A 22,827-nucleotide genomic window follows, 5' to 3' on the forward strand; every position below is an offset into this window, starting at 1 on the left:
ACAGATTACATCGTAAAACACGAAACCAAAGATTCCTGCACCTGAAAAAGATTTGATGTTCTGAGCCAATACATTTGACCTTCTTTTCTGGAATGAAATCATTTTTGAAGAAAAATGCATCAATGTGGATAATTTAATAAGTATCTCAAAGATTATAATTAATAGAAAGCTGTTCAGATTGAAGTGAAACAAAATAGGGGTAGACTGAAGAGAATTGTGAATAAGCCTAGTATTTTAAGATCAAATACATTAATAACATCAATATCCTGCTAATGTGAGTACTTATTCTGATTACTTTATTGTTCATTTGTAGAGTTCTTTATTAGTATTTAGCTTCTATTTGATTTAACATAAAACACTTTGTTTTGAATACACTGTTAAACATTTATCTTTGCTGATTACTAAAGGCACTCCAATCTGGTGCTATATTTATCTTAAGGGTGTTGGTTTTCAGCCTTGGTGCTATCATGAGTTTAAAAAGCAGTACAGAGCATGAGCTGCTCAGAGAAGCTTTGTACCCAGAGACAAATGATTTCTCTTTACCTGCACTGCCACTTCTCTGGAGTTCTCTTGGAGTTACCCATAAAAACTGTTGGAGGAAATCACTGATTGGAATTAAAGTATAGGGCTGGGCTTCCCAGGTAGCTTGAATGGTTAAGAATCTGCCTGCAATGCAGGAGACCTGGGTTCGATCCCTGGGTTGGGACCATCCCTTGGAGAAGGGCATGGCAACCCACTCCAGTATTCTTGCCTGGAGCATCCCATGAACCAGAGGAGTCTGGTGGGCTACAGTCTATAGGGTCGCAAAGAATGAGACATGACTGAGCACACACATACACACACAAGATAGAGGGGGCATGATTTGATTTCTTATACAAAAATTAACTACTGAGATTTTTTAAACCTAAGTCAAAATGAATCAAATATAAACTTTTAAAGATTGTGATCCAATTAGTTTTCTTGTTAAAGGAGACCCTGAAAAATATTTCTTTGTAACTGCCCTACACTGCCATTTTAATAAATTTCTCAGCAGTTTACCTAAAAATAAAATCAAGTATCTGGATCGTTGGTTTTCAAAGTTATTTATTTTGACCAATTATTTTCAGAATTATTTCAGACCAATTATTTCAGAATCACCTAGGGAGCTTGTAAAAACTGCTGCACCTATTCTTACTCAGAAGAAATAGACCAGAGTGCTGGAATCTGCATTTAAACCTGTGATTTTTATGCCTGCTTGAACCTGTTCTCTTGGCTAACTTCCTTTACAGCAAGTTGGTCAGAAAAGCAAATGTCAACTTCAAAGGATTCTGTGCACATAATATATTAAGTCTGTTTGAGATTGTAAAGCACTTGAAAATACTTCGATAAAGAGTACCAGAGAGGGTCAAAGTAATATTATAATAAAAGTCCAATAAAGATTAACTTATTTTATTATTTAGAAGTACATAACATGCCCCATGTTATGGACATACTTTTTACACAAATGTGTACCACTTTATTTTTTTAAATGCACCTAAATTTCATTACCTGATATTATTCAACTGAGCCAGACAAATCAGAAGCTATTAAAAGAGGAACTGCTAATACAAAGCTCATTAACTCTGTTTTGAACATATCAAAGAAACAGTATAGGGTATTATATTGAGAGAGAAAGAACTTTTAAAAAAGGGTGGAGTGTTACATTAACTGGCCCTGTGTAATTATGCAATATTTGCTGAGTACATTCGAGCTTCCTGTGACTTTGTAGATAGGAAAATACCATAAACCTTGTTTTATACCTGTATTATCACTCTTCAGAACAACCTTGACAATACAGCTGCTTGTGGTAAGGGAGGATGGTAAAAAGATTGGGTTGAGGGAACATGACCTGTAGAAGTAATGCTATTCAATAAGGAATGTTTGTAACCATCAATCATTAGACAGTTAATGCCATTGTTATTAATGTTCAATAATTTTTAAGCACTTATATTGTGCTTTATGTACAAGGACACTAGGCAAGGGGGAGGAAGGAGAAAAGAAGTGTTGGAGGGACAGAGGAGAGGAGAGGGGAAGGGAAAGGAGAGGAAGCAGAGAATTTGAGAAAGCCCAAGAGCACACTGCAAAGAGGAGAAGAATGAACTAACCATTTTTGCACATAGCTGCTGTATAACATGGATGTAGCTCTGCATGATATGTATCAACAGAGGGAAGTTAACTTCTGCAGCAGGAAATACACACAAACAAATTCAGAAATTAAAAATTGGAGTTCTGCTCATTAGGAATGATAGCCTGTTGGCCTAAGTCAAACTTGATTACAAATAACTGTGCATACAAATATTGGCTAAAGATTAGTCCTTATCAGAAAGCATAGGAAGTGAGAACTTTTTATCAACTTGAAAAATAAAAGCTCTTCTTTCACTGGGCTTTGGTACTAAGTCAAAGCAGAAAACTGAAATAAACTGAAATTCCAATATATTTGTTATTGGACCCAACATAAGTACAAAAAGCACTATTATAATAGATGTTACGGTCTTTGTCACCAATATTAAACTATTGTTTAATACTCAGATATATATATAAGCACATACATGGTTTTATATATGAACTTGAAAGTATATACATAATTCTGTTAATATCTCTATGCCTTTTGATGTTTATTTCTGTATGTGTGTAGGTCTATATTTGTATTCGAAAACTAATAATGTAAGCATTTTTAAAGGAAGAGCTTTGAAATGCAGGTCTTTAAGGTATTTGGGGGTAAGTGTTTCCAAGAAAGTAAAGTTAGAAAAGATACTTGAGACAAATTATTTTATTTATTGTATTCTAGCTCTACATTAGACTCATTTAACTATGGATTTCTGAACTCCAGATTTCAGATTCTCTGGAATGACCCTTAACAACCTAGTTTTGAAAAGCTCTCTACATGATTTTGATTCAATTGGTCTAAGAATTGGCATTTAAGAATCTACTCATTCCTTAACTATCTCTTCTAGGTCTACCCACCCAAGATGCTGGGACAAATCCAATCTGTGAAAAGCACTCCTTTCTTAGAACTTCACTGGCACATGACTATGCTGCCTTGCAGTTGATCTTGCTCTGGAGTTCCTCCCAGGTCTCCCAGGTCTCTAGAAACTAGGACTCCTCAGGAGCTGAGCTTGGATACTCCCTCACCCATCACCTCTGAAGAAATCCTATGAAAATCCCTATTCTTTCTAGAGGTGACTTTGGAGAACCAGCTGTTCAACTCGCCCTGAGCAGGCTTCCTCCCCCAAGCTGACTCCCTGCCTACTTGGCCACCTACCATATTTTAAATTTGAAGTCATGAGGTATGAAAAAAAGATTCTGCCCCAAGGCAAGAAGAAAAAAGTTTACTTGGGAGAAGACAAAAAAATTTTCCTGACCTTTAAATTTCAAGTGTGTTTTTTTATGTTCTTTCTCAAACCTTTATCAAGTGTAGTAGAAAAGCTTTTGTATACACATATATAAAGAGTATGTATAATATATATTTTAGAAAACTTAACGAATTTTTGCCTAACTAAAAAACTTATGACATTTTGATTCCACTTGCTTGACTTAATATGAATAGAAGGCTAGATTCTATTTAGAAATCTAGAATTTAGAATGCTAGATTTCTACTTAAAAAAGAAGATATGCATCAAGAAACAAAGGTTTACTGTATAGCACAGTGAACTATAGTCAATATTTTATAATAATCTACAATGGAAAATAATCTCAAAAATAGTACATGTGTATATGTATAACTGAATCACCTTGCTGTGCCCTTGAAACATTGTAAGTCAACTATACTTCAATAATACATATATGTATGTATATTAAGAAAAAAATAAAAAATACATTTCAAGTGTGTTAGTATAGGTGATTTTCCCAAGATCCAGGAGTACAGATTTTAGGAGTGTGGTAGCTTGATATGTCATTTATAGGAAAATAAGTCATACCCTCCTCTTTCACAAAGGCAGCTTTACAATCCCAATGGTTTAATAATACTGTTACAATCATAGTGAGATTAGCCAGTCTAAAGTTCTAACTCAAAATCTGCAATGTTCAATGCAGAAGGCATTAGCGTCTAAGAGTTTCTAATACACAATCCTAATCAAGCATAGCAAAAAAGGTAAGTCAGAAGATCCGGATTCTCTCACTGGTCCCATCAATTATGAGACATATGATCTCCAATAAGTCTCTTAAATTTTCACTTCTTGCACTTTAAAATGTGAATAACAGTATTTCATAAATATCTAATCACAACTCCATTATCTCCCTCCAGTTTGCAAGTTGCACTGGATAAATCTTCCTAAAAACTGTTTTTATTACGGCACTCCCCCCCCGTGAGGGAAAGTCACCATGGAAGATACTGCGGACCCACCTGCTCCCCACCCAGGGTTCCTACCTGTGCTCCCACTAAGCACCACGTTCACCGAATCCTAGGCAGCTGGAGTGTTGTGTGAGAATTGGATTGTCCCAGGTATATGTAACATGAAAGTCAAGTGTGGAGGACTCTGCTTTTCTGCCTTTTTTGGCTATTTGGTTTAATTGCTGGCAAGTGGGGAGATAGAAATCATGATATGACTGTTTTCTCCCAATTCAGCTCTCACCATATACCCCTTCTTTTCCAGACTCCACCCTGGCTACACTGCCTAGAGTTCCTCTTAAAATGCACTGTTTTTGCTAGACTCCAGCCCATTTCATCCTATACCCCAGCCACGCCAAACTGACTCTAGGTACAAAGGTTCAATGTTCTCTGCTGGCTCCAGGTCTTGTACATTCCGTTGTCTTTCTGGAATGTTCTACCTGTTCTTCATTCAGATGATTCCTACTCATCCATCATCTCTCACCTTAGCTGTCACTTCCTTCAGGGAAACCTCATCTACCCATCTAAGACCAGATTAAGTGCTGTTTCCGTATACCACATGAGAAACTTACATTAGCCAATATTCTAGAACGTAACAAACTGCACTGACTTTACTTGCTTATCTTCACCAGAATGAAAGACTCTTGAGGACAGGGATTGTGCCTATTCACCAATAATCCCCAGAGTTTGATGTCCTTTGTTCAATGATTGCACTCACAGATATTTACTACACAAGTGAATATATGTGTGTGTGTGTGTTTTGTGTATGTGTATATACATTTCTCCCCCAAAATACTGTAAGTTAAAAACTCATAACAAACAGGATACTTGTTATACTTGCAGGCAGTATTCAGAGTGCCTACCATATACTGCGTCCACAGCGGAAACTCAATAAATATTTATTGAGATCAAATTTTTAATTTATGAAATTTGAATCATGGATAATTAAGCCTTCTAATTATGAAATTAAAAGATGCTTACTCCTTGGAAGGAAAGTTATGACCAACCTAAATAGCATATTAAAAAGCAGAGACATAACTTTGCCAGCAAAGGTCCGTCTAGTCAAGGCTATGGTTTTTCCAGTGGTCATGTATGGATGTGAGAGTTGGACTGTGAAGAAAGTTGAGCGCCGAAAAATTGATGCTTTTGAACTGTGGTGTTGGAGAAGACTCTTGAGAGTCCCTTGGACTGCAAGGAGATCCAACCAGTCCATCCTAAAGGAGATCAGTCCTGGGTGTTCATTGGAAGGACTGATGCTGGAGCTGAAACTCCAATACTTTGGCCACCTGATGCAAAGTGTTGACTCATTGGAAAAGACCCTGATGCTGGGAGGGATTGGGGGCAGGAGGAGAAGGGGACGACAGAGGATGAGATGGCTGGATGGCATCACCAACTCGATGGACATGAGTTTGAGTAAACTCCGGGAGTTGGTGATGGACAGGGAGGCCTGGCGTGCTGCGATTCATGGGGTCTCAAAGAGTCGGACACGAATGAGCAACTGAACTTAACTGAAGCCTTCTAAATAAAAATTAGGTATTACAGATTTGGTCTCAAATATATTCTTAGTAATACAATTGCCATTGCAAGGGCTATTTTTGTCTAGAGAATACTTACACTCAATTTTTAGAAAAACTAAGTTTCCCTTCCTAGAAAGGCCTTTATGCATATTATTACCAAGTTCTGAGTTTATAATAAAGTCTAAAATTCTCTTAAATATAAGCATAAAATCTTCTCTTGATCTTGTCTGATTAGCCATTGCTACAAAACAGAAAACTCCAAGGGTGTGGGGTCCAGAACACTAATTCTTCAAGAGGATGAAACATCAGGCTTACATATAATGATACAGAATGGCTTTGACCTTTGGAAAACTTAGCTAACTTTTTTGTTTTTTTAATATGAAAGCCTGGCTTAACTTTCTGAATTTCATTATTTATTCATGAGCTAGCTTGATGCCACACAGTTATAATTAAATTTTTATACTACTGTTCTGTGGATTTGCCCACCTCTTCGGAAGAAGGAAAGTCTTAAGGTTATTCTGGTTTTAGAGATGTCAGAACTCTCATTTAAGTTAATAATTAGTTCCAGAATTGCAATCTTAATTCCTAAAAGTTAGTTCGCACTTTTACAATTTAGCACAGGCTCATCTCGATTGCAAATTCTACAGTAAGCTGTCACTAGGTAACTAGAAAGTGACAATTCAAAGGACCAATGTGCAAAAACACTCAGCACAGCACTACTGACTTGTGCCCTCCCAACGGATGCTCAGTCAGTTCAGTTCAGTCGCTCAGTCGTGTCCGACTCTTTGAGACGCCATGAATCGCAGCACGCCAGGCCTCCCTGTCCATCACCAACTCCCGGAGTTTACTCAAACTCATGCCCATCCAGTCGGTGATGCCATCCAGCCATCTCATCCTCTGTCGTCCCCTTCTCCTCCTGCCCCCATCCCTCCCAGCATCGGGGTCTTTTCCAATGAGTCAACTCTTCGCATCAGGTGGCCAAAGTATTGGAGTTTCAGCTCCAGCATCAGTCCTTCCAATGAACACCCAGGACTGATCTCCTTTAGGATGGACTGGTTGGATCTCCTTGCAGTCTAAGGGACTCTCAAGAGTCTTCTCCAACACCACAGTTCAAAAGCATCAATTCTTCAGCACTCAGCTTCCTTCACAGTCCAACTCTCACATCCATATATGACCAATGGAAAAACCAAAGCCTTGACCAGATGGACCTTTGTTGGCAAAGTAATGTCTTTGCTTTTTAATATGCTATCTAGGTTGGTCATAACTTTCCTTCCAAGGAGTAAGCGCCTTTTAATTTCATGGCTGCAATCACCATCTGCAGTGATTTTGGAGCCCAAAAAATAAAGTCTGACACTGCTTCCACTGTCTCCTCATCTATTTCCCATGAGGTGATGGGACCAGATGCCATGATCTTAAGTTTTCTGAATGTTAAGCTTTAAGCCAACTTTTTTACTCTCCTCTTTCACTTTCACCAAGAGGCTTTTCAGTTCCTCTTCACTCTCTGCCATAAGGGTGATATCATCTGCATATCTGAGGTTATTGATATTTCTCCCAGCAATCTTGATTCCAGCTTGTGTTTTTCCAGCCCAGCGTTTCTCATGATGTACTCTGCACAGAAGTTTAATAAGCAGGGTGACAATATACAGCCTTGACATACTCCTTATCCTATTTGGAACCAGTCTGTTGTTACATGTCCAGTTCTAACTGTTGCTTCCTGACCTGCATACAGGTTTCTCAAGAGGCAGGTCAGGTGGTCTGGTATTCCCATCTCTTTCAGAATTTTCCACAGTTTATTGTGATCCACACAGTCAAAGGCTTTGGCGTAGTCAATAAAGCAGAAATAGATGTTTTTCTGGAACTCTCTTGCTTTTTCAATGATCCAGCGGATGTTGGCAATTTGATCTCCGGTTCCTCTGCCTTTTCTAAAACCAGCTTGAACATCTGGAAGTTCATGGTTCACGTATTGCTGAAGCCTGGCTTGGAGAATTTTGAGCATTACTTTACTAGCGTGTGAGAGGAGTGCATTTGTGCAGTAGTTTGAGCATTCTTTGGGATTGCCTTTCTTAGGGATTGGAATGAAAACGGACCTTTTCAAGTCCTGTGGCCACTGCTGACTTTTCCAAATGTGCTGGCATATTGAGTGCAGCACTTTCACAGCATCATCTTTCAGGATTTGAAATAGCTCAACTGGAATTCCATCACCTCCACTAGCTTTGCTCATAGTGATGCTTTCTAAGGCCCACTTCACATTCCAGGATGTCTGGCTCTAGGTGAGTGATCACACCATTGTGATTATCTGGGTCATGAAGATCTTTTTTGTACAGTTCTTCTGTGTATTCTTGCCACCTCTTCTTAATATCTTCTGCTTCTGTTAGGTCCATACCATTTCTGTCTTTTATCGAACCCATCTTTGCCTGAAATGTTCCCTTGATATCTAAGTTTCTTGAAACTAGTATTTATTTTTTAAGTTCCAGGGTTCAAATGATGTGAAATAACTGTTCAGGAAACACTATGGTGTTCCTGCTTGTTCCTGGTTCCATGGTATTATCAAATAAAAGTATTTGCTTTATATTACAATAAGTAAATGGCAGTGCTTTCAAACTTAATTACCTATCAGGAGAAACTGAGAGGTGGTTCAAGGTACAGTCACTTAGTGTGGTTTATTCTGGTTTAGGGAACATAGTTCAGTGTGTTTCAAATATCTGTTTTCAATGTTTATTATATCTTGGCTACTACTGAATGCAAATGTTAATTTGTATGGTACCTTTTTATTTACACATCTCCCAAGTGAACAGTCCTGAATCCTCCTACAATTGTGGATTGACCACCCAAAAGTTAAGCCTCTGTTCAATACAGGTTAGTTTTGGCCAGATCTGAAGATCCAGGGGTCAAATTCAAATTTAATTAGTCTTGTGGTATCTGTAAGATGGAATTTATTTTCCAGAAGAGTTAACTCATTTCTTTGCTTACTTCCCTCCCAAGTTTTTCATATTTCTTGCCAATTTCCCTCCCAAGTTTTTTTTCCTCTTAATAATTTCTTGCCAACTTCCCTCCCATTTTTCTTCTTCTAGTGACTTAAATATGAAGACTGCATAGTGGAAGGGAAAACACAGATTCTACATCTTCAACTTACATAGTAAATATTTTTTATTAAAATGTGTATGTAAAGGCTGTCAACAAATATTTACCTAATGAATACCATTTTGTGGTTACAAAAGGATTGCAACAACTTTGTGGAAACCAATTATATATACTAAGCCTCTGATCTCTTCTCACACCCCCCACCCCACCTCCACCATGCACAATTATAAAAGCCAATTACTGCTCCAAACCAGGTACTTTTACATGAGAGCGAGTCACTAAATAAAGACAGTCCAATTATTTGGTATCCAAATGCTGGCCTGCCTAGAATCTGTTGCTGTCAGTGTGGGTAGTATGGTAGGATAAGGTATTGGAGAATTGCAAATGGTTGATATTCTGGAAATTTTAAAAAGGTAAGAGAATAGTGAGATATCACTCTTTCAGTATGAAATATGACTAAACTCTCCTTAACGGATAAGTAAGTTAATGTGGGACCAATTACATTAATTCCTCTTTTTGAGCTAGCAAAATCTTCAGTGCTGGTTACAAAAGTCACAAATATTTAGGAGGATTTTAAGGGAAGTTTGGGTACAAGGAAAGAAAACAATGGGAGGATAAGTCAATGGACCCCAGGATACACAGTGGTATTTTAAAAGAACTATTAATTTGTTTAGAAATCCTTTTACTATAATTAAGATTTGAAACATGACATATAAGCAAGACTTGGAGAAGTTCCTGAAAGAGGAGATCTCAGGGTTAAGAATCTGAGCAGGACTTGCTCACTCGTGTCTGCTCATTACAACTTTTCTATCAGCAATAGCACTGTCTCCATGCCCTTCCCTGTGATAAAGTCTTCATCCAGCTCCACTGACTGAATATTTTCAACCACAGACTGAAATCAGAAAACTATGTGAACTATGTTGCGCATGCTTTTTCCTATCCAAGAAAATTTACACATACCTGCCTAATCCTATGACACCAAGCATCATTACACACGCAAGTACTTTGTGGGTATTAAAGCTGAAAAGAAACACAAAAATGAGGAAGAAAATATTCCACCTCATCTCCAGTTCCAAATCTAGATGTAGTACATTAAGAAACAGAACAGCTTTGGCAGTCAAAGTGAAAACATATTGGATCATGTATGTTTGTATTTGCAGATGGGGCTGTACACAGAAGAAGTCATTAGCTGATACCAGCTGTTAACTCTCAAGGACTCTGTAGGTATTTTGTGTTCCTGTGCTCAAAATTCCTCCATGCTTAAAAATATAAAACCTTCATTTTTGGAGATTCTCACTGGCCTTTTTCAAAGGTGTGAATACTTGCTTAACAATAACAAAAATTGGAAACTCTGAAGTCACTGAAAATAGGAAAAAGTTTTCATTTTGACTGTCAGGATAGTCTAGCACTTTTAATTATTTGTATTTGTCCCTCACAACAACAACTTGCTGTTGTATAATCATCTCCCCAAACTCTGAGACTGAGAAGCTCAGAAAAGAATGTTTTCTGAGTAAAATTCTTGCAACTGACAAGACTACTTCTAAACTTATCTCTGAAACAATCAACCAATAAGAACTTATCCTTACGCCTATCAATGTGCTTGGTGTAGTATCCCACAATAAAATTCTTAGAATCACCATTCTCAAGAAATTTACCATGTAGTTGGATAGATAACAACATATAGGAAACATTCAGAAAGAGACAGTCATATACTAATGTATTCACTGTACTCATTGTATTTGTCAGTTTAAAGTACAGGAATTTAGGAGATGCTGGATGTTTTTGCCTATCATAAGATGACTAGGAAGATCTAAATCAGTTGCAAAATTCAGCAGAACGGTAAGGAGCTGGGACTCAGGGACTATTAAAAGTAAAAAACTAAGTGTTTTGTTTGATATTTTAAAGCAAAGAGGATGAAGAATGAATTAAATGGTTGTCATCATTGTTATTAAAGCCGATCTAGTGGTGTCCTCCACTGGTACTGTTAGCAAGACCAGTGGTCCCTCTGCTTGGTCAGATATCTCAATTCTATGTAACTGATCTCCATATCCTTTCTTTCTAAACCCATGGCATTTCTACCTGTCCTTCTTTCCAGTTCCTGTTATACAAGGAACCCTTAATCCTAAACCAACTATTCTTCTCTCTTAATTTCTTGAGGAAAAAAATATTCACTCTTTCTCAAAGGCTCATTTTTCCTGATGTCATTTGTAAGGATGCAAATAGTACACAAAGAGATTCCTATCTTCTCGCAATTCCTCTGCTACTTTTGTCTCTTCTTGTCCATCGTTGACATTAGCTGGATTATTGAAATAACTTCCTATTAGTCTTCCCCCTTCTCGTCAGAATAACAAACAGTACTACAACTACTAATAATAATAATAGTCACTGATTTATTTAGTGCTTTCTATGTGCTAGAAGAATCCACAAAACTGTACAAATTAGGTAATAATATCTTCATACTGCAGAGGATAAAACTCAGCATACAGAAAGGTTAAGTAACGTTCATCAGCAACTCACCCTGTTAGATTTTAAAATCTCTGTTCCTTCTGTTACCCCCAAAAAAGTTTGAATGACATCCACCTTAATTCTGCTTCACATTTCATAGTCAAAGAGATATATCTAAACTGCAAAGCTGATTACATCACTCCCCTGATTAAACCTCTCCAAGACCAAATTCCTGAGACTTGTACACAAGCTCTCAAGACATGGCCCTCCAGTTTCATTCCTCCTTACTTACTGTCCCCCAGTTACACCCTCATTCTGTCAAGATGCTTGTGGTTCCATGCACTAACCAAGTGGTTTCATGTCTGGTTTTTCTGCTCATGGTTTTCTCTGTCCAGAATATCTTTTCCATTGTCCTTAATGGAAATGGAAAATTTCAATTTTCCATTAAAATTTCCTTAATTCCTTCTACTTATCCTTCAAGGTGTTTGTTTTTAGAGAAAGCCTCCCTGAACTGACCAGGAAGCTGAAAGCCCTCAACTGGGCTTCTGTAGTGCCGAGAGAGCTTCTATCCCAACACTTGCTATATTATATTGAAATGGTCTCTTGGCATATAATCTTCATTAATCAGCCTATAAGCTCTTTGAGTGAAGGAATAATCAAGTTTTCATTCTGCACCCACCCTGCCTCCACCACAGTGAACAGAGTCTGGTAATCACAGAAGTCATGCTGTGAGATCCAAAAGGGAAAGAGAAACAGGAATCACCTCCCAATCCCATGGCCATTTCTAGAGCATGGAACCAATGGGCCAATGCTCCAAACCTTCAGGATTGTATGCCAACTGTTTTCTTCCAGAGAACACTCCAACTTCTGTTACTTTGGTCATGCAGACCAACTATAGATGACCACTTTTAAAGTTTTCTCTTAGAACTACTTCTTTTGTCAGCATCAAAATTCATACTGATGACTTTTTCATGGTTCTGATTCATGGTTCTTGTCAACTGTGCCAAACCCCACCTTGTTTCCACAGCACTCACTAACAAGAACTGGCTTTGAGACACATGCCTTGTGTCATGCTCTCTAGCAGTATTCTCTACCTCCAAAGGAAGTAGAAATTAGCTACAGTTCACCAAGTGGCAAATATGCACCAAATGCTGTGGTAAGCGAGTGAAGTCAGTCGTGTCCGACTCTTTGCGACCCCATGGACTGTAGCCTACCAGGCTCCTCCCTCCATGGGATTCTCCAGGCAAGAATACTGGAGTGGGTTGCCATTTCCTTCTCCAGGGGATCTTCCCGACTCAGGGATCGAACCTGGGTCTCCTGCACTGCAGGCAGACGCTTCAACCTCTGAACCACCAGGGAAGCCCAAATTAGGCACTTTCTATTTATCTCATTTAATTTTCTCAACAATCTAGTAACTGTCACTCATCAATCTTCACTTCTCATATACCTAACCTTCTATTTTACTGGCAACTCCAATGTTTTTAATAAAAAAAATTCCTCCAACACCATAAGTTTCATTCTTGTCACCATTAGAATTCCACGGGGAATCATTCCATCAGAAGAATGGCCTTGTGCCTCCTCTGAAGGTTATTTCATCATTAGCAGACCCAGATTTCTCCTTTCACTCCTTTAGAAATGCCTCTTTTTTTCCCCTGTTAGAGTAACCTTACATTCTTTATTGATATCTTTTCCTATTGGCCCAAGAACATCCAAAGAATATACATTTTGTTCTATTCATATTTTCATAAAATTAAATGTCTCAATAAATGTCTTCAAAATTAAGACTCCCTACTTTCTTCTAGTTTAAAAGCTTAATTAGGCACAGAAAATTATGTTATATGATTACATTTATGTGAAATATCTAGAATAGGAATTTTTAGAGACAAAAGGTTGCTTACAGTTAGGGATGAGAGAATGTAAATTGATTGCTAACCGAGGTTTCTTTTAGAGGAGTTGAAAATGTGATGGTTATACAACCTTGAGCATATTAAAAAAAAAAAACTACAATGAATTATACACTTTAAAAATAATTTTAAGGCTGGTCATGGAATCAGAAAAAAAATAATATGGTTTTACTCTCACCCTGTTTCTCTCACCATTTTAACAGTTTTATCAGGATGCAAGTCACATACTCTACAACCATTCATTAAAATACAGGTCACTTTATTATGCACTCTTTAGAAAATAGACCACATCCTATTCACCTTGGCATTCTCAGAACCTAGCCCAGTATTCAGAAGATAGCAAACATTCATTCTACGAAATAGGTACCTATACCTCTGAATTTACTACTACTAATATAGCTGTGCCATGCGTGTCTGCATGCATGCATGCCAAGTCTCTTCAGTCACGTCTGACTCTTTGCCACCTTTTGGGCTGTAGCCTGCCAGATTCCTCCGTCCAGGCAAGATCACTGGAATGGGTTGCCATACCCTCCTCAAGGGGATCTTCCTGACCTAGGGATTAAAACTACATCTATTATGTCTCCTGCATTGGCAGGTGGGTTCTTTTTACCACTAGCGATACCTGAAAAGCCTATAGTTTTACCACATTTAGATTAAATATACATTTACAGGTTTATTTGGGGGAATCGGGACAGCATTTATAAAACTATTTCTATGAGAAAAGATATATTCAAAAGCAATAAATAAATAAAGGTACCAGAAACTTTCCAACCCTTTCCACTAATAAACAAACAGAGCTCATGCTTTATCTTGCAGGACACTGACTATCATCCTACAGCCTAGCCCCTCATAGATAAATACCTGTGTTCTCTAGAAACATGCAAAATTTTTTTATAACAAATTTAATGAGTGTTCCAACCTCCAGGTTGTGAAATACTATTCTTGGAAGAAGAGCTTTTGAGGAATGAAGAATATTTTCTTCAAGGGAAATCAAATATTTTTCAGAATAGCTTTTATTTTCATTATGCTTTCAGAGTATGTGAAAATAAGAGAAAGAAGCCTTTAAAAGCTACTGTTGAATGAGTCTGTATATACATAGTCATTTGTTCAAGCATGTAGCTCTCTTTTGAAGGACTGTAGTTTCTATCTAATCCACAATCAGCCTTTTTTTTTTTTAACTATTTTTTATGCACTGTATTTTAAGCTTCCTTTTATTCCCAGTGCAATTTTTTTCATAGAAGTTGATTTAAAGGGATCTACTAGTATCAAATGCCATCTATCAAGGACAGAGATTTTGAATCAAGATCAATATTCAGGCAATACCGCTGACAAATTTTATAATGTGATATTTTCCCTGCTGATAAAACTCATGATACTTTCCCTACCATTAATATCATAATGACAGTTTTTCTACCATTAAGATCCAGGGGATCTTCCCAACCCAGGGATCGAACTCAGATCTCCTACAGTGCTGGCAGATTTTTTACTGTCTGAGCTACCAGGGTGAAAAGTGAAAGTAAAAGTTGCTCAGTCCTGTCTGATTCTTTGTGATCCCATGGACTATACAGTCCATGGAATTCTCCAGTCCAAAATACTGGAGTGGGTAGCCTATCCCTTCTCCAGGGGATCTTCCTGACCCAGGAATCGAACCAGAGTCTCCTGCATTGCAGGCAGATTCTTTACCAATTGAGCCGTCAGGCTGTGAACCCTTTATCATACCATTTATGTGCTGAATAGTACAAGATCCATATGTTGGCTTTACTTGGAATACTTTCTGTATTTCTAGATGATGAACTCAGTCCTCAATATTGTTATGAAGTGATTCGTCATAATTTTGCCACCGTTTCAGAGGATTACAGACACTAAAGGTTATATGGTTACACGTCCAAGGTCAAAGGAAGAGATATAATCACAACTTTATCTCAGATTCCCTACCGACAGGTCCATGTTTGTTTCTTTAGGCTATGGTGTTATTGAAATAATTTAAATTCTCTTATGTAATTCTGAAGTACCTTTAAAAACTGCATCCTACACAAATGCCCATTGAGGACATTTGTCTCACTAATCAGTGAACAAAATTCTTGCCATTTCATAGAGTTTTTATTGTAACCAAACCAGCCCACCATTTAAAAAATGAATTGTATATTAAATTCATTAAAAAATTAATTGTATCTTTATATTTCTGCAGGCTTCTTATAGCAGGGGTCATATACTTTATCAATTACTTTATTCACAGTAGTTTACTCATAGTGGAAATGTGATTAATATATGTAAACTGATTAAAACATTAAATATATAATTTAGGTAGTTTGAAGGTTTCATATGCATAACCAGAAGTTTTTCACATAGTTACTTACCTCTTCTAGTTGGCATGCTTTGATGACACTCCTATATCTATATTCATCATAGGAAACACCAAAGATGATGTTATCTTTAATGGTTCCAGGCATGATCCAGGAATACTGAGAGCAGAATGAAATTCTTCCACTGTGCTTAATTTTACCCTCTGAAGGTTCCAATTCTCCCATAATCATCATGAGAAGTGAAGTCTGGAAATAAAACCAGTGTTATTAAGTCAAATCATTTGATCAAATCATTCTCAGGATGCAGGTGCCACCAACTGTCATCCTAAGCATAGGTATCCTAATATTTAAAGATTCTGTATTAATTCATTCAATTCAAAATTTATGAAGCACTTCCTATTTTGGGTATGCTGCTATGCACAAAAGATACAGAAGGGAACAAGAGACAGTTACAACAGAATGTGATAAGGGCTGTACTAGAGGCTCACAGAGATGGGCGCTGAGTTCAGACTGTTGAGATGGGGCTGGAAGAGGTTAGGGAAAAATTAGTAATAACTGACATATATTGAGTGCTCATTTGTTTTCTCACATGCCTTGTTCAGTCTAATTCTGTTGTACCTTTTTTGAAAACATGTCCAGAATCTGACTGCTACTTCCATTACTATCTAGATTAAGCTAACATCATCTCTTGCCAGAATAAATAGAATAGCTTTCTAACTCCTTGCTCCACCCTTGTCTTCCTAGAGTCTATTCTCAAAGTGGCCCTGTCAAAATGTAAGTCAGATCATGTTACTTTTCTGCTTAAAACCCTCCAATAGCTTCTAAGGTCCTCAGATAAAAAAGCCTAACTCGTTACAAGGCCCTTTATGAGGCTCTCAGGGCCCCTGTGTAGTGGTCTCGCCCCCTTACTTCTCTGATGGTTCTCCTCTCCATGGCTCACCCTGGGCCGACCCCACTGAACTCCATGCTGCTCTGTGACCCAGACAGACAGTCCCATTTCAAGGGTTTGCTCCACCGCCTACCTGGAAGACTCTTCCCCAGATGGCCATATGACCTAACCCCTCACCTCCTTCAAATCTTTTCTCAAATGTTACCTTTCAATGAGGGCTCCACTGCTTAAAATTGAACCCTTATCATCAACCTTTCTTTCTGTTTTATCTTCAAAACATTTATCATCCTATGACATTATATATATATATATATATATATATATATAAACATTTTACTCAATAATTTAATGACATTGTTTGTTATTTAGTCATGTCTGACTCTTTGCAACATGATACACTGTGTTATACATTATATTAAATAAGGGCTCAATAACTTTAAAAAGTAAATTACTGATACATAAACAGACAAATCAATGGAATAGAATTAAAGCTACAAAAGTAGATCTAAATGCATAAAAGAATTAGTATTTGATAAAGATGGCATCTAAAATGAGTGGAGAAAAATAGACTATTCAGTATATGTTGTGGGACAACTGAACAGCCATGTGGAGGGCAGACAAAAAACTGTAGCCGTATGCCACACCCAACACATGATGAATTTCAAATAGGTCAAAGAATAAGTGCAAAAATAAGACTGTAAGAATACTTAAAGAAAACATTGAAGGATGTCTAAAAGAACAGAAAAACAACTACCACAGAGTAAGAAAGCTTTTCTATATGAATCAAAATCCAGAAGTCATAAAATAAAAAATAAATCACATTAAAAAGAAAAAGACTTGGGCACAGAAAACAAAAGGAAAAAACGTCAAACTGAAGTAAGTGTTTGCAAGTTCTATGACACAAAGGAATAATTTCCCTCTTAGGTGATATTAAAGTCAAAAAGAAAAATACCAATAACTCATTAGAAAACAGTACAAAGTATACAGATATTTCACCAAAAATTAAAATAGAGGTGACCTTTAAACATATGATAAAGCTTGTATTTTTTTCCTAATAAGAGAAATGCAAATTAAAAAAACACTGACATATGACTTTATCCAACAAGACTGGAAAAAATTCAAATGTTAGATAATATATGCTGGGGATGCTGTGGGAAAATAAACCTACAATCTACATGGACTGTAACACGCATGCATAAATTGATGCAGCCTTCAAGGAAGAAAGTTTGGCAGATATACAGAAATACTAGTAGACGTGCTAAATGACATACATGCAATATTATTCATAGCATCATTCTTCATATTAGCAAAATACTGGCAATAACCCAACTGCCAATCAATAGGTGATTCATCACATTATAAACATCTATCCAAACAATGAAATACTATGTATAAAAGTATATACATTCAAAAAACTGACAAGAGTACTTGTCGGAGTTGGGAGAAAGAATGGTGAAAAGTGGAAAATAAGGAGAGGAGAAAGAGTAGTGAGAGAAAATTTTTCGAATTTTTATGCATTTTAAATTTTAACAAATAATAATACCACCTGAAATATATTAGGAAGAAAGAAGGATCAAGAGATAAGCACTTTTGTGATACCTATTTCAGTAAATTTTAAAATTCTTATTGTATATGGAAAATATCCAAAATCCACAATTCCTTCAGTTCAGTTGTTCAGTCGTGTCCGACTCTTTGAGACCCCATGGACTGCAGCACACCAGGCTTCCCTGTCCATCATCAAATTCCTTATTTCTACATATAATTCTTCTGTATAATTGAAACTATAAGTATTATTTTCATATAGAACAGATTTTTAAACCCCAACAATGGAATGGATCTGATTATATATAAATATATACACACATGTTATATGTATATATATACACACACATATATGTATACACAACATATATATATGTATACACAATATACAGGTTAAATATAAGTTTGGATCTATATTAACTACAAAGGTTAAATATTCATTTAACAATATTTATCTATATAAACATAAATATATAATATTTATCAATATTTTGGTATTTTGAGAGATACAAAGTTAAATTGAATATATATAAATTGCCAAATACTGATAAAACATTGCAGACTTTGTATCTTATTTAAAATGTAGGCCAAAATAGAAGCCAACAGCCATTCCACACATCTGATGCTCAGTTATTAGAAGATCAAGCTAGCAGTTCCAGAGTGAGGGCAGAATACAGACTGTGGTGTGTCTGGGTTGACAGCAAGGCCACAGAACTGCTTCTGTGGTAGAGACAACAGAAGAACTAAAAATCCCCACACCCTAGGGGAGATGCCATAAGCCAGCTTTCAGTTGGAGATACCCAGGGGTATAGACTCTTACACCAATATTGCTTCATTAAAATAATTCAAGGAGCTTTCATAACTGAAAGATAATTAATGTAGATTAGAAACCCCCAAAATCCATTTTCCCAAATAGTCAATTAAAGAAATTTTTATCAAATATCTATTTCATACTAGGTATACTATGACAGTCCTTGGAATATAAAAACAAAGAAGACACAGTTCCCTTACAGACTAGGTGTTAGTAACAGGGGAAAGTAATAAAATTAAACTTGACCTTGTGTTTTTTTTAAAGACTAAGACATGTGTTTCATTCAAAAATTAAACATTCCAATAAAAATTACAATGTAGGTTTTATAATCTGTAAACTCTGCAAACCCAGTCTGAGAAACTACTCATCAGAAAATTATAAAATGCACAAGATTACAGATTAATCAATTTACAGATAATAGAGAATTCCATCACAATATCATTTATACAAAAATAACTTAGCAATAAATTACAATATAGTATTAGAGAATAATCCCATTTTGGTTTTTATAAATACGTAGATATGTAAAAACTTCTGGAAGAAAAATATTTTAAAATACTTACCTCACTATCCCTAAGAGGTAAAATTAGGAAAAATGTGTATTTTCCCCTCATATTTTGTTTTATCTGCATTTTCTTGCTTTTCTACAAAGTTCTAATGACAACAATACAAACAACTACCATTTATTAAGCAGTACTTTGTTTCAAGTACTGCATCAAGGGCTTTCTACACATTTCCTTATCTAATTCTTATACCTGATCTTATTGTTTTATTCAGAAAATAATATTGTTGAAACTTTGGAAAATCCAGATATATAAAATATAACCAAAGTCTCAGAGACAGCAACTAGACCCATAATGTTCTTTCAGAGACACGTATACACATATATATGCTTTTGTAAAATGCAGATCATAATGTACATATTATTTTATAATCTGTTGTCCTTCTTAATAGCATAATATACATATCCCTCAGAGTCATTTTTAACATTCCTATACTGACTGAATACAGGGGTTTCCCAAGTGGTGCAGTGGTAAAGAATCTACCAGCTAATACCACAGATGCAAGAGATGAGGGTTTGATCCCTGGGTCAGGAAGATCCCCTGGAGTAGGAAATGGCAACCTGTTCCAGTTTTCTTGCTGAAAAATTCCATGGACAGAGGAGCCTGGTGGGCTACAGTCCGTGGGGGTCACAAAAGAGTCGGACACAACTGAGTATGCATACACATACGTATGCATATTGATTGAATAACATGCCATTATATAACTACACCAAAATTTACCTAATCAATCCCCTATTATTAGATATTTAGGAGTTCCCCCAATTTGTGGCTATTGAAACAACATGATGAATATCTTTATGTAAAAATCTCTGCAAACATAGTAGGGTAAGTCATACAAATAGAATTGTTAAATGGTTATTTTTAAGGCTTTTAACACACAAATTAACAAAATGAGTGGTTCAGGATTTATCTTGAAATGTGAGCATTTGCAATTATTCTAGCTTATATTTTAGCTAGATCTTTATCTAATAAGAGTATAAAATGCTTCATTCCTACTGCAATGAAAGGACATCCTCCTAGACTTAGTTGCCAAACTCTATTTCTCAGAGGGGTTTAATTAATCCTAAGGAAAAACTGACTCCATCTGACTCTGTCTTCATATCTACTTCTCAGAAGATGTAGCTGTAACTCCAGCCAGCAATTATCTGCTCATCAATTCTTAATAGAGTTACCTGAAATTTAATTGCTGGTTAAGTCCTATAATTTGTAATTCCAAAGCTATTTGTTTACACTTTTCAAAGGAGTAATTTTAAACACATAAAATTAATTTTTAAAAATTCTGTGAAACACAATTACCATCTTCTCATAAGCAATCATTCTCAGTCAAGTCATCTGTGATTTGTTTATTAGCAAATCCTCCTATGGTATAATTTTCTTTTAATAGTGAAAATTTCTAGTTCTAGAAGAAATAGAAGGAAAAAGTAGCACTTTAAGAAGAAATACATTTTTCAAAGAAGAAAATGCACAACTATAGCTGCTTTATTGAAAGGCCTATTTTACATGTGGGAAAACATACGGAGAGAGAAATAAGCAAACTGTATATTGCTACAATTATGAACACCAAATTCAATGACTAGAAATTTTCTATGGCATTTTGTTTCCCAAGTCTCAGACTAAATTCTTTAAAATGTGGTTCTTCCTTAACTAGATATTAATAAATAACTATTTTTCAGGGGTATTTCTTAATTTCTGTTTTTATTTACATTTTTATCTTACAGTGGCACTGCTCCTTCCTTCCTTCTTCCTTTTCTTTCATCAAAGTATTCTGAAGAGTTTTAAGAGGACACTAAACTTTTTTATTTTTTCTAGAAAGCATTGTAGGTAAAATTATAGTCAAGTGAGAATAAGAACCTCCTTTTAATAGACTGCCAAAGCAAATATCTATTATCTTTAAGTAGTCCATTTCAAAGCCAAGAGACCCTTTCTTATCTCTGATTCTATTCCTTCATGCCCTTTGAATGTATTTCCCAGATAAAGAAAACAAGTGTTTATCATTATCTGAACAATAGCTCAAATCATTGAAGACTAATATAAAGTCTTCTCCTGACAATGAAATTTGATCCTTTAGTTTCTAACCTCTTAATTTTTGTCAGCTGTATCTCCAAATATCCATGGTTTATAATTAAATGAGGTAGGGTAGAAGGCTGATTGGCACAGAATAAATAAACATTCCTATGTATTGCCATCAAAAAACTATCCCACTCAATAATTTTCCCTCATAATAAATCATAAGCAAGCCTGAGTCCATTCTCCAAAAAAATTCTTGGGTAAACAAAATGGGGATCTTTTGCCCATGTGGTTACTGAAGTAAAATGTAAGCCATGACTTTCCTGAACCAGCTCTGAGAAAATGTCTGTGCCACAGATTGGCAAAAATGGAAGCTTTACTTGACCAACAAAGTTATTAAATGCTCACCATGTATGTGCATGACACTGTACTGAGGGATGCCCAAAATATAAACATATAACAGAAAAAGTTACTGAAGATAACAGGAAGAAATGAAAGGCTAGAGGACGCTATCAGTGGAATAATTATACACAGTATCCAAGTATTCTCCTTTTACAAACTAGAAAAAGAAAGGAGTAAAGCATGTCAGGTTAACATCTTCATGTGAGGTATAAAAGAGACTACCTTGCCTGCTCCAGTAGATCCAGCAACTGCCATCAACTGTCCTCTTTCTATCTTGAAACTGATATCTTTCAGGACAGGAGCACCAAGAAGTAAGTTACTGAAGAAGAGGCTGTTATCACCATTGGAAATTTTCCTATTGTTATTATTTTCTTTTGCTTTCTCAAATAATTTACTAAATCCCTGTAAAAAATAAAAAACACAGTAAATAAGAAGGTACGTTTCTCAGATATTTTCAATGTATGTGTGGGGGTGCAGTTGTGTCCGATTCTTTACAACCCCATAGACTGTAGCCTGTCAGGCTCCTCTGTACATATAATTTTCCAGGCAAGAATACTGCAGCAAGCTGCCATGTCCTTCTCCGGGGGATCTTCCTGCCCATGAATCGAACCTGCATCCCTTGCGTCTTCTGCATTGGTGGGCAGGTTCTTTACCAGCTGAGCCACCAGGGAAGCCCAATATTTTCAATAGCTATTTACATTATGTATTATTAGTTTGAAGAGCACATGGCACTTGGTCCATACTTTATAGCACACAAGTTATAGCACATGATTTCTAGAGCACATGATCCAAAATATTTCAAAATTATAATAATAATTTCAGTTGCTGACTGTTGCTCACCATCAAATTTAATTAAAGCTAGCTAGCTATCTATACAAAGGAGATAGATATCTCCTCTCCTATAGGCTGAACACATACACATAATTATTCAATCTTCAGCAGAGTAACAATATATGAGATAGATTTTATAAACTCTTTTATTCAAAGTTGTAGACTGTGACTCAGAGAGGTTAAGTGA

General features: G+C 36.3%; 1 protein-coding gene across 3 annotated transcripts in view; it reads right to left on the reverse strand.

Annotated features, from left to right (window-relative positions):
• CFTR (CF transmembrane conductance regulator) overlaps positions 1-22,827 on the reverse strand; it is a 191,842-nt gene that overhangs the window by 108,375 nt on the left and 60,640 nt on the right. For all 3 annotated transcript variants that reach the window (XM_043463109.1, XM_043463107.1, XM_043463108.1), the window contains exons 10-11: positions 22,032-22,211; positions 15,650-15,841 (exon numbers count right to left, since the gene is read on the reverse strand). In XM_043463109.1, the coding sequence (XP_043319044.1) occupies positions 15,650-15,841; positions 22,032-22,211 (372 nt within the window). The remainder of the gene's footprint in view (positions 1-15,649; positions 15,842-22,031; positions 22,212-22,827) is intronic.

Source organism: Cervus canadensis, chromosome 3 (genome assembly GCF_019320065.1).
Source record: "Cervus canadensis isolate Bull #8, Minnesota chromosome 3, ASM1932006v1, whole genome shotgun sequence".
NCBI classification, from domain to species: domain Eukaryota; kingdom Metazoa; phylum Chordata; class Mammalia; order Artiodactyla; family Cervidae; genus Cervus; species Cervus canadensis.